The 13,819-nt window shown below is 35.9% G+C and overlaps 1 protein-coding gene across 1 annotated transcript in view; it reads left to right on the top strand.

Moving 5' to 3' along the window:
• LOC127846125 (N-acetylgalactosamine-6-sulfatase-like) overlaps positions 1-10,958 on the top strand; it is a 40,559-nt gene extending 29,601 nt beyond the window's left edge. The window contains exons 14-16 of the mRNA XM_052377301.1: positions 435-517; positions 10,436-10,670; positions 10,794-10,958. Coding sequence (XP_052233261.1) covers positions 435-517; positions 10,436-10,670; positions 10,794-10,958 — 483 coding nt within the window. The remainder of the gene's footprint in view (positions 1-434; positions 518-10,435; positions 10,671-10,793) is intronic.
• The last annotated feature ends 2,861 nt before the right edge of the window (positions 10,959-13,819 follow it).

The raw sequence follows: 13,819 nt of genomic DNA, 5'->3' as shown, positions 1-13,819 counted from the left end.
TAATTGTAATGAATGTAATTATTAGGTAGTGCAAACAGCTTATCTTTACAAATATTAAATGATTATATGTATATTATGACGATTATACTTTTGTCTTTGCCCCAAGATTAACATTTGGTATACCTAAACAATTTAATTGATATGACAAGATCATATTATAAATTGTTTTGTTGAAATAACAGTGTACACTCTAAACAACATCATGCATGACATACAATTATTTGCTTTGAAAAAGAAAGTAATACACAATTTAATAATCTTCGTCATTAATGTTCACACCATATATAATTATAAGGAAATTTGTCTGTAAGGCATTCCTCGTGAACTTAAAAGTGTCAAACTTTTCTTTTGAAATATAGTACGTTTTGACAACTCGGGTCGAATCCTCTATGGCAGTATGTTGAATTAATTATTTCAGAACTGGTCTCCCCCAGGGTGTGAGAAACTGGGTCAGTGTTACCAAGCCCCTTCAACCAACCCACAAAAGTGTTCTTGGCCACACTAGTCGAGTCACGTGGTATCCGTCTCCATATGCGACTGGACAAATTTGTTGCCGTTTACAGAATCTCAATTTAAGTTGTTTCGACTTTTAAAAAATAGCTTATAAATTGTCAAATAGTATGTCATTGATTCTAAGTGTAACTGCGAACAATTCAAATGTGCCCAGCACTTTGATACCAGTATTAAGTGTTATTTAATGTTTAGGTACAATTGCTGTATATAGGTGTAGATTTAGTATAATATAATATTATGGCAATGTGTTATTTTGTAAAACTTTCTCAAAGTAAGTTGTTTGCATACTTTAATGTGAAATTACAAACAATACAATAACATTCCATCAATGAAGATGTTTAATGCGTTAATAATAGATAGTTTTGCCATTCTGTACCGTTTAAAGGTATTATCGTGACTCCCCAAATAATGATAGAAATGGGTGTATTATATTACAGATTACTGTCATTATTATTTATGTCATATTTTGGTATAATTTTTGCTCAACTTAGCGTTTTTCAATCATCTTTTATTTTGCGGGATCTACTTTGTAAAAAGGTGTTAATAAATTTGTTTTTTATATAATCCATTAATGTTTATATATGAATTATTTTAAGAATTTTACTGTCAATGTCATTACGAACTGGTAGGTGATTTGTTTATCAAATAAAAACAAAACAAGCTAGGTAGCATATTGTGTCATTATATTATTTGGATGAAAACTTTGTTCAGAACGTTTTTAGCTCGACTATTATATATGAAATATATATAGTGGAGCTATCCTACTCACCCGGCGTCGGCGTTAGCGTTCCCGTTAGCGTTAGCGTGCAAATGTTAAAGTTTGCGTACCGCCCCAAATATTTTCAATGTCCCTTCACATATGGCTTTCATATTTTGCATACTTTTTTACCAACATGACCCCAACCTATAAACAAGAGCAGACAACTGTATTAAGCATTTTGTAAGAATTATGTTCCTTTTTTCACTTAGAATATGCATATTATTGATAAATCTATGTTAAAGTTTGCGTACCACCTCAAATATTTTCAATATCCCTTGACATATTGCTTTCATATTATGCATACTTCTTTACCAACATGACCGCAACCTATAAACAAGAGCAGACAACTGTATCAAGTATTTTGTAAGAATTATGGCCCTTTTTTCACTTAGAATATGCATGTTCTATGTTAAAGTTTGCGTACCGCCTCAAATATTTTCAATGTCCCTTGACATATTGCTTTCATATTTTGCAAACTTCTTTGCCAACATGAACAAGAGCAGACAACTGTATCAAGCATTTTGTAAGAAATATGGCCCTTTTTCCATTTACAATATGCATATTACTTTAGTTACATTGCCATAACTTCTTGACTTATGATCAGATTTTATTAATACTTTGACAAAACAACACCTGAATACCACAATGGATTCGACCCAAACAATACCCCACGCCCCAACCCAGAAAGATAATTATATAAGAGTAATTCCAATTTCCCAAGGTACATACGGATACAAGTTCGGATTGAATGTGTATCGAATGAGTATCAGGGTTTGCATAATCGATTATAGAAGTGTTAGGTTTCACATTACCGATGTGGTTTGTCAATAGAGAACATCTCTTTATATGATCGAGTGTGCTTAATGAAATAAAGTCTCCTGTTCCCAAAGTTTATTATCTGCACATGTTCATCACGAACATATTGGTCAAACGTGAGAACTGTGTATTGCACTTTTCTGCTGTGACGTGTGATAGATGCATGATCATCCATCCAATCAATAAGAGTTATTCAAGGGTGGGGTTATGTGGATCAAGGGAAAAGTACAGCCAACCAATCAAGAATGAGATAGGAAATATCTAAATTTTATGTTCATGTACCTTGGAATAAAATGCTGTGCTTTGTTGTAAGAAGGGAAAAGTCTAGAGTCCTAATTTGACAATCGAGTAGAGCAGTCACACTTTCTTGGCGTGGCGGCCATATTGGCCGCTGCGCTGTTAGATTGTATTTCACGAACATGTGAATTGCGAATATGAATAGGGCAGACACTAAAAAAAAATATGTAAATATATATATACGTCGTTGTGTTGATTGCAAATATATGTAGGATATCGGTAATATTGACGGTCTTGAGTAATTTTAAGTAAAAATTTAATGTGACATGTCGCGTATAGCGCAGTTGAAATCTAACGATAGGTTCGCATTAAATGTCTAATATAAATGTACCTTATAGGTTAAGGATGCACGGATCGACGATTTATCGGCTACCCTCGCTTAAGGTTACAATTATATTTTAAGAGCATGGCTGACTGATCAGCGTTCGGACATACCGAGCCCGAGGTTCTGATAACCTTAGCATCCTCATGATTTAGAGAATTTATCCCTGTGCCATTGAAGCATATTACGCTAGGGACAAAAGATGCGATGTTGCATAAGAATTATTTGAATAGTTTGATAAGGAGAAAAAGACCTGAATTTTGAAGTATACCGATAAATATACGAACGCGATTCGTCTGTTTAATGTGCAATACCCTAGGTAAATGAAATAGCGCATACCTGTCACAAATTTACTGGTAGCACGTACGTAACATATCGAGCGGTTATGTAATGTTTAAGGGAGTGTATCGATAGTAATCGATGTAATCAAGGTTGTATTTACTAAGACTTCATAGTAAGTTGTCATGACAGTATCAAAGAATAACTTAAGGGGATGATTATAAATGTTTGCCATGATTTTGAACAACTGATACTAATATCACCACAACGCAGATGAAAGATCGAGATTTGAAGACCACGCTAAATAAGGAGACATTGCGAAACAACGCCATTCACAACGAATGGAAGAAGCAAAGAAGCAACGAGTCCTAGTTTGACAATCGAGAGAGCAGTCACGCTTTATTGACGTGGCGGCCATTTTGACCGCCGCGCTGTTAGATTGTATTTCACGAACATAAGCAAGCGTTGTTTAAGAGAATATTCAACAGAAATAAATCGCGATGAAAACAGAAATGAACTTTGTTCGTTACTGTGTGTTCTCCACGAACAATGTGTTATTACGCTACATGTTAAATAAAGAGGTAATCTTTTACATAAGACAATTCTAATTATCTTCTGTAAAACAAACATGGGCAATCATGAAAATCGCGGACACGAACCGGCCCGGAAGTCATGAATGTCGTATGTCGTCATGTATGTCTTAAAGGGGCACATCGAACGATGTTTGATGCGGATTTATGTTTAATAATTTAACAATTTGGAACTTAAGGACAAGGGACTTTAAGGGACGTTATTTGCCTTTATTCAAACTATTTTCATGTGCTTAGAGTTGCAAATTCCTTTTATTGTTAATTTTAAATTTTTATTGCTAAAAGTATATATTTATTATGCATGTATGCAAAGACCTATAACGTACAATATATTATACGTCTTTGATGTATATCATTAACCACTGTTGACTAAAGTGTGTGTTATATGTATGTGTACTCATTGCCTAAATGGGGCAAGTACATTGGGGCAAACCGGTTGTTGAAAATAAGGGAAATCTGACGCGTGAAACCACCCCATACTCGTAGGACCGACTCACCTCTCAGAGTGCATCTAATATTCACCGACCCTCGGCCCATAACCTCTGTACAGCAAGTCAGCCCGCCAAAAATGCATCGATTTTGAAAAGCGAGACGGATATGATCGCGAACGTGAATGGATCGGCGCTACAAAATTATAATCAGACATCGCATTATACCAATGAGGCGATGGACGCCCAAAACTAAAATGTGCCTGATCCAGATTCCCTACCAAAACGCGTCAATGACAAATCCCTTACTGAAGAACAACCGGAAAGCAGCCAAACAGTGAAGGCGAGCAACAACATTCCAGCAGCAAAACGTTATTCACTATCAACTCTACCGCGGACTGCACCAACTACGACTCATTTCTAATTGCAGCAGCCAAAACTATACGAAATTAATCCTCCAATGTCACCTAAGTCGCGAGACGAAACATCAGTAAAATCAATCCTATATATGAAGCAAGCAAGCCAAACTTGCCCTCAAATGAGAAAGTGCCTATACGAGGACGCCCAGGAGAAGCACGGTTCATTTCGAGGTCAGAAAATTGATCTCAGTAAGCGAAAACCTATAACACGGCCGTTTATCACCGGCGCAACCTCTTTTTGGCGATGCATTAACAAAAGAGCCAATGCTGCTTCCAATTGGGCTAAGGACCGGATGTTTTCAAATTTCAATGATAATTCTGCAGATTGCATGCATTTGATGTTTTCTTAACACATTTCGCACTATTATCCCGGATAACTTGATTTTTACACCTGATGAACACCTTTTACACTTTGTAGAAACGTATGAATAAAAGGAGTAAAATATATATGTTTGAAGAATTAAATATCCCTATACAATATGTATCAATTCAGGAAATAAACAAAGCTATAACCGAAATAAGCCCAAACATGAGTGCAGGCCCTGATTTAAATTTATTTATTTTTTACGGTAAAAAGTATACTAACACAGTATTTGCGTGCTCTATTTAATAAAATATTTATGTTAGGGTATTTTCCAACACCATGGTCAGACTGCCTCGTGAGCTTTGCCTCGTGAGTCCTTTACACATGAAAGGCAGTGTTAACGAAGTCAATAATTATCGAGGTATTGCATTGCTAAGCACTCTAGGAAAAATTATTTACCAACATATAAAACAATAGAATTAGAAAAAGGCTGAAAAGTACTTCAAAATTAGTGTCAGCGATGGAAACTTATTGTTAACACAGATAAAACAAACATTATGTTTCTCAGAAAAGGTGGGCGAACAACTTCTAAACATTTTTATTACAACGGTGAACTGATTTATATTGAAAGCAAATTTAATATCTCGGAATCTTTTATACGTCCGGTGGTTTCTTTTCGGAAGCTTAAACTACACTTAGAGGACAGGCATTAATAGCAATTTTTAAAATAAAGAAATATTAATATAAATTTACTGATGTTTTTGTGAGCCACATATTAAATCTCTTTGATAGACATATAACTCCAATTTTGAACTAATGCAGTGAAGTTTGGTGATTTTTTTATGCAATTTTGTAAACAAATTCTCGATATTTAAGATCTACACAAAATGACTTTAAATATGATAAACTTAATTGGTCGTCTTAATTGGCAATCTGCCAGATATATTAACATTCTTAAATATTGGATTAAATTGATAAAAACAGCAGAAAACAAGTTTACTTATAAAGTTTATTTAATGTTGGTTAATGATTGCAATTCTTTCTTCTAATGAAATAAATTGGTGTTTATTACGTAAGGACTTGCTTTGTAACTAAGGGTTTTACGAGGTATGGCTCTTTCAAGATGTCGTAAATGATAAGGTATTATCTCAAATGTTAGACAGAGTTTAGATTATAATTTTATTTAAAATTGAAATGATAGTGTGCAACTCAAGAAGATCCCATATGTATAAAAACACATCCAATTTTAAATTTCAGCTTTATTTAGATATGTGCACAATTAAAAATTTCGTATAAGTTCTATATTAAGATTCACATAGACTGTATATGGGAAGTGGAAGATGGACCAAACCTCCCATTTCTATTGGCGAAAGAAAGTGTAATGTGTGTAATATATTAGAAGATGAATTTCATTTTGTTTTAGAGTGTAGAATGTACTCGAAATTAATATCTCAATATGTACCATTTTATAACGGACACCGACCACACATACACAGGTTTTTAAATTGCTAAGAACTGAAAATAAAACGTTGCTAAACAAACTATGCTGTTACATATACAAATCATTTTTAGTAAGGGATATAAAACATATGTTCCGTATTAACCTATGTATGTGTCAAACGGTCGCTTTAAATTTACCGTAAAAACTGTATTGGAATGTTTGTTTTTGTTGTTGTTTTTAGTTGTTCGCTTGCGAATAACTAAGGTTAATAACACGCGTTTCAAACCAGTTTTCGTAACTACGATAAACCTGATAACTGCCACATCCGCTCCGAGAAAGAGTTGTATAATTTATGCCAGAGTTTTGAGTTCTTAAACTATATTCATTCACAAATAGAAACATAGTGTGAATATCGTGTTAAATGGAATATTTTTTAACGGAACGTATATATAAAAGAATCAATAAACAATGTTAGAAACATACGTGTCGCGAAAGAGAAAGAGAATGTTTATGGATGATTAAAATAGTCTACTATCTGCTGCGTCTTAATCACGTGGTATTTTTGCTCAGCACAGGTCATTCATAATTCATAATCTGAGACTATGAATATCGAGAGTCCAATATCACGCATCTGTTGCGTTACCTAGTGCTTGCTACTACAGCGGGGTTAAAATTTGATACGTCTGGGAAAAGTTCTTTTGATTTCAACAGGTAGCGGCAATATCACATGTATTCTCAATTGCACGGTTGATAACAACGCAATAGTATAAGGTTAAGCTTGTTTATATTCACAGTTATCAATTTTCTAACACGTTGAATATGATTTGCGAAAATGCTGACTTTGAAATAAAGCTTCAAATTTTCGTTTCTAAATAATTAAATTGAAAACAAAAGTTGTGTTGTATTTTCACTTGTAAGTTGCATATTCATCGCATGAAATGTGTGTTATTATAGTCAAACCACACATTAGTGGTAGACGATACAAATTATACTACGGGAGTAGTATTTCCATCATGAAATTATATTCTTAGTGTGATAGGTATTCGATATTCCAACAATATTCATTTAATATGATGGCGATTGCAAATTTTATTTTATATTAACTTGTTCTCATTATACCATTGTCGTCATGTTTTTAGAACGTCAAAAAAGAGACACGTTGTTGTTATTTTGTCTAACTTATCTCTATAACATAAATATGGGGATAATCGGTGCACACACATCTCGTTTTATATAAGCATTGGCAGTTTATTCGGACAACCGCTATGCTGTATACGTGTATATCTTTTGCTCGATCAAATGTAAGTGGGCATCGAATGGTTGGTGACTGACCTCGGAAATAAGGAGAGTTCAGACCGGCGGAAACCGGACAATGTCTGGATGGCGCTCCTGTGATTTGATTTTAACCTAGAGGATCTTTCTCATGCAGGATTGTACATTATTGCAAAGTGAATTCGCTGAAAAAGGAATCGAGTTTATGCAGCCGCATTTAAATTCTGATTTCTGTACAGGTAGCCATCCGATGTCTGCATAGGCTTTGCCTGATACCTAGATGATAACTGAACGTTGCTCAGTGCCTTTCCTGCCACTAGATGTCAACACGATCTTATCCGAAATCGGACGATGTTTTTACCCTTTCCCACTCAAAAGCAAATTAAAAATGCATATGTGAGTAACTCTCAGTCTGTTCAAGTTTTAAGCGGTTTGCTGCTCATCAGTATCTAAGGGTTGGAAATGAAGCCTTTAAATTTGAATTTAGTAAGAAAGGTCTTTAATATAACTTTCTATGGGACTACACATGCGTCAAAATACGTTCCTACGTGGTAAAGGGTTAAATATGTACCATTACTTCATCTGCTGAGTTGTTCTAATGGCGTGTTGCACCTTTCTGATATGTGAACAATTGATATGGTAAGGTTTGAAACGTGATTGTTTAGACCATTGTTGTCGGGATATTGAATCGGATGGATGTGTAGCTCACCCAATAAGGTAAATATGAAGTTGTGTGACGCATGCTGTATCGGTGTGTGCTTTGCAATTGAGACGGTGCTTCTGAGAAAGATACGTTTTTAGAATGTGTTTTAGTTAATTGAAAATATTACATAATGAAGATGTAAAACTAGTTGAAACAGAATAGTTTTAGGTGACTAATTAACCGCTCGAAGTATTAAAAAACATGACGATATTAATGAAAAGAAGCATAACCTAAATACAAATTTATGTGTTTTATATTCCCCATGAAAAAAGATAGGCATTAAACAATTCACACGTGCTCCTAAATGTGTATTTGTACTTTAACGGGTCGTTTTGCGCTGCAACTAATATGGAATAAATATAGTAAATTGTCAGTTGGAACACTTTTAAATTTTAATAAATAGATTTGGACCAAAAATATTGGATACAAATTCTTTGTCTGTATCCAATATACGTCATGGGTGGTATCTCTAACATATTCTTGTTCAACAGATGTCCGTGCATTGGGATAAGGGCAGGAACTCTAAATGGGCTCCGATACACCATGGCCAACCGCTGAAGGTCACATATACCAGTCTGAAGTGTGGATCGTCATCCCTGCCATTGCTGTGAATACAAAGATAAGTAATATCATTTTTAAAGGTCAAATGACGTTAGACAGGTACACTTAAAGAGGTAATTGTGATGTCAGATTGTCGTTGACTTTCTTTTGTAAGCATTACTGCTGCTGGTATGCAGTCAGACAACACTGTCCATTCGACTTGATTTATAGAGCTAGGACGTTATAATATTGTTGGCGCTCAAACTCGGGCAAGGCTCCTAAGTTTACAGCAAGGGACACACTTTTTTGCCCGCAAGCGTAAACACACTGACGTGGGTCGATGGTGCGAAAGCGAGTCCGAGTTAGCGTAAACAGTGTTAAAACGCCTTAGCTCTGAAATCAAGTCTAATCGATAGCGTATTCGTTCTGTTTTTCAACAGCAATACTGTTAACCAAAGGCAGTAAGTAAGGTCTTTCATCATTTTATCTCTTTTTTTTCACTGCAGCAGTATAACGTTTATCTGATCTGTTGTTGCAAATGGACGTAACCTAATTTTTCTATATACGCTAATACGTTTTTATTTTATTTATGTTTTCTTCTTTTATTGTTGTTCATGTATGGTTTTGTTTAGCTGTGCACTTGACGTAATCTTGTCATCGCCAGAAACATGTAAATACTGTAAACACGTAAAGACCACAAATAATGTTGGGAGAACTTTAAATCTTACCCTTTTTTCAGGTGAGTGGATTCGATATAAAGCTGTCATATGTATATATGTCATTTATACATCCTTAAATGGGCATATTGACAGCAAATGCAGTATCATGTTTTCAAATGATCTTTTAGTTGGCATTTATCTTCAGTAATTGATTAAATCATATATCTCGTTTTATATTTATGAAAAAACATCTTTACTTTCATAATAGTTAAACTTCGTTCACCCTGACACTTTGTGGGAGTTGGAAATATATTGTTGGTATTGTTCATGTATTAAGTAGAGAGAATACAGTTATGGTTTTGCGCGTAAAATGCACACGTTTCTAGTTTTTGCATTAATATGAGGTGTAAATACATTGATCTGCTTTTCAATGTGCGTATTCGGTGGGGGTAAGATATGGAGAAGGAGAAAAAAGCGCTAATTGATGATTTTCAATAAACTAGCGTTTTATTTATTTTTAGGTCAGTTTCCAGTTCTTGTTAGATGGGACCCTAACACGATCCGGTTCCACTGCTTGAGAAGTATGGCGCAATGTTTACGGATGCCATGAAGATTCCTCAATTAAGCCGTTCCGTGTACGCTGAACATCGTTGCATATTTATGAAGTTGTAGCGACTGAATAATATTTTGTATATTTGTGTGTAAGAAACCCCATTTAATACAAACACACATGCCTTATTTGTCAATGTATATTTACTATTTATAAGAAAATACATTTTGTTAAATTAACAAGGAAAATAATGATTTGCAAGATGATGATTATTGCGATGGGGGTTGAGGAAATGATGATGGTGCTGTTGATTTTGGTTATTGTGGTGGTGGTGGTGGGGATGGTTGTGATGATGGTGTTGGTGATGGTGTTGATGGCGGATATGATGGTGATGAATGTGATGGTGGTGGTGTTGATGGTGTTCGTGATGGTGGTGGAGATGGTTGTGGTAATAGTTGTGACGGTGGTGGTGATGGTTGTGATTGTGGTGGTGATAGTGGTTACGATGGTGGTAATGGTGGTGGTGGTGATTGTGGTGTTAGTGATGGTGTTGATGGCGGAGGTGGTGATGTTGGTGATGATGGTGGTGATGGTGATGGTTGTGGTGTGATAGTGGTGATGGTAGTGATTGTGATGGAGGTGGTGATGTTGGTGCTGAAGGTGATGGCGATGGTGATAGTGGTGATGGTAGTGATTGTGATGGAGGTGGTGATAGTGGTGCTGAAGGTGATGGCGATGGTGATAGGGGTTGTGGTGATTGTGATGATGGGGAAGATGGTTATGGTGGTGGTGGTGATGATGATGATGATGATAATGATGATGAAGATGGTAATGGTTATAGTGATGGTAATGGTAGTGATGATTAAAGTGATTGTGGTCGTGATAATGATGGTAATGGAGGTGATGGTGGTGAAGGGGGCGATGGTGGTGGTGATGGAAGTGGTGAGGGGTCATAGTTGTGGTGATGGTGGTAATGTTGGTGTTGGTGCTTGTGATGATGGTTATGCAAGTGGTAATGGTGGTGATGGTGGTGGTTATTTGTCATGGCTCTGGTGGTGGTGGTGATGGAGATATAGGTGGTGATTAACGTTTTTTGGGTGATGGTGGTTGTGATTGTGGTGATGGTGATTGGAATGGTGGTGGTTATGGTGGTGGTGTGGGCGATGACGACGATGATGGTAATGGAAATGATTATGGTGGTGTTGGTGGTAATTGTGATGGTGATGCTGGTATTGGCGGTGATGGTGATGGAAATGGCTTTGATGGTGGTGTTGGTGGTGATGGTGGTGGTGATGGTGATGAAATTGATGGTGGTGTTAATTGTGAAGGTGATGGTGGTGGTGATGGAGCTTGTTGTGATGGTGATGTTGAAGGTGGCGTTGGAGATACGCTGGTGATGGTGATTGAAGTGGTGGTGATGGTGACGGAATTTTGGGTCGGTGGTGCTTGTGGTGGTGGTGCTTGTGATTTTAGTGGTGGTGGTGGTGGCGATGATGATGGTGGTGTTGGTAATGGTGTTGGTAATGGTGGTGGTGACTATGTTGGTGATGGTTGGGTGGTGGTAGTGATTGCGATTGAAGTCCTGGTGGTGGTGATGGTGGTGTTGGCTGTGATAATGGTGTTGATGGAGATTATGGTGGTGATGGCGGTGGTGATAGTGGTGGTGATGATGGTCATGGTGATGGTGGTGGTGATGGTGATAGTGATTTTGTTGATGGTGGTGATGATGATTATGGTGATGGTCGAATGGTGACTTTGGTGGTGGTATTGTTGGAGAAGGTGCTGATGGTGGTAGTGTTAGTTGTAGTGATGTTCTCAGGTTACTTTCAATCGGTTCCGAGAATGCTTATGAGGTCGGGGTTATGTAACGACTATTATTTTTGATTGACGTCGGTCAATAAAGACAGCGTTTACAGCAGATAGTTTAACAAATAATTACAGTTTTACCATTTACGTCATATAAAACGGTAATTAATACAGTACATTAAAGACAATGTCGGGCATCATCCTCACACCTTTTAACTGTAGTTACTAATGAACAATTAAAAGCAAATGGTAAGCAATTGAATCCTTATGGCGAGTAAGTTGTGAAAACAACAACCTTTAAAGAATCTACGCGGTTACAATTTAATGTCAGTACATGTATATTTTGATTTTCTATAGCCATGTGTTAATATTTTCGTTTTCTCTTTTTTCCTTCGTACGCATCTAAAAAAACGTGTTTTATAAGAGTGCTTCATTGTTACTATCGTCTGTCCAGTTCCACGCATGAAAAGCATGCGTTTTGCGACAACAAGGCACTATAACTAAATATAGTGCAATTCAGAACATGTAGTATTTTATGATGACAAATGTAAATTGGAATAAATGCACACGATGACAAAGTATTGACCCATTTAAAATATAGAAAACAATATGTTAATTTACGACTTAAACATTGCAATACGTTCATAAAAATATTTTGACGGATGGGAGAGTAGAGGAGTTACACGTTAATGTCAGTTCATGATAATAAAAAAACAATGAAGGGAAATACATTAAATAAAGCATTTAATTTCGGGCGAAAAATATTAAATATTTTTTAATGTGGTTTGATTGAGAATTTAATACAATGCTCGTTGATACCAATAAATGTATTATTGTTTATTTATAACTAGAATTATGTTGTGGTTCATTCTTTGTTTGACTCACTGACTTTTCTTTAGCACCAACCTAGATATGCGTTGATGTTTTTGTCATCTTTGTAATCATAAATGGAGTTTGCGTGAATCCTGTAAAAAATTATGAGAGATTGTTAATAAATGGCATGTTCCTACTTGATGTTTTTTTTTTCAAAATCTCACCACTGTAGACAAAGGTAAATTACATGGGTGTTTGCAGTTTTCGAAGCCGGTTGATTGGCTTACGTTAAAAAGTCCAACTTAATGTCCTGTGGCTGTAAGTAATATTAAATACGTTCAAAGAGCGAACAACTGAAGTGCCTTCAGCGCTTTGATTTATCAATTGTCAGCATTATCTTTTCAATAAAGGCATTGTTACAGGATCGTGCCTGTTTCTAAATACTTCTACGACATTGCGGTTGTATGAAAGGAACTGTATAACATTGTATTACACTATTAAATACGATTGAACTATTTAACCCAGAACTAAATATTATATGCATGAGCCTCATGAAACGAAAGTTGTTACTTGAGGCTAGAACAACGTGTTATTATATTATTTTACATGTAGTCCTAACATATGCACATAATAATATATTTCAAGTATGGTTGCAATTAATAAGCTCCATTAGCATTTGAAGTTATACACATATCTTATTATATACATGTGCATATATACTATCGATAGTTTTTAATGTAAGAACCTAGTATTTAATAATACATGCATGTATTGTTTCGATAAAATGTATTATTACTTTGTTTTATCATAAACTACTTGATTTATAAACACTGAATGCTTACTATGTCCGTTTGGGCTTTTGGTCTTCTGTATGTAATGTTTAATAAACTTGTTCAACGTGTTGTTTAAGTGCTACCTCATGAACGTCGTTGTTCACGTTACGTATACGAACATTTCTCATGAACGCTACGATTGGAGAAAACAACGGATACTTCCCGTGTAACTAGACATACAATAGCACGAAACTATGGAATACAACTCCCTGACCGCGGACACGCATTTATGGAACCGCAATACGAATGGCTACCGTCGTGGTAAGTTAACAAAGGCGCCACGGAGGTCGAATACGTGGAAATGTTCCAGTACTAGATAATGGGCTCGATAAGATTTTGACGATGTCTGATTTTTGCTGATGGAGAAACCATAGACTAAAGCACTTGCTTGAAAACGCCGTGTACTTTTACCTGGACATGAGAAAACTTGTGTCCATAATTTTCAGAAAAACAGTAACTTGCTAGTGTGTATTT

Source organism: Dreissena polymorpha, chromosome 9, assembly GCF_020536995.1.
Source record: "Dreissena polymorpha isolate Duluth1 chromosome 9, UMN_Dpol_1.0, whole genome shotgun sequence".
NCBI classification, from domain to species: domain Eukaryota; kingdom Metazoa; phylum Mollusca; class Bivalvia; order Myida; family Dreissenidae; genus Dreissena; species Dreissena polymorpha.
The sequence above is the reverse complement of the archived record's forward strand: the minus strand, read 5'-3'. Positions and strand labels throughout refer to the sequence as shown.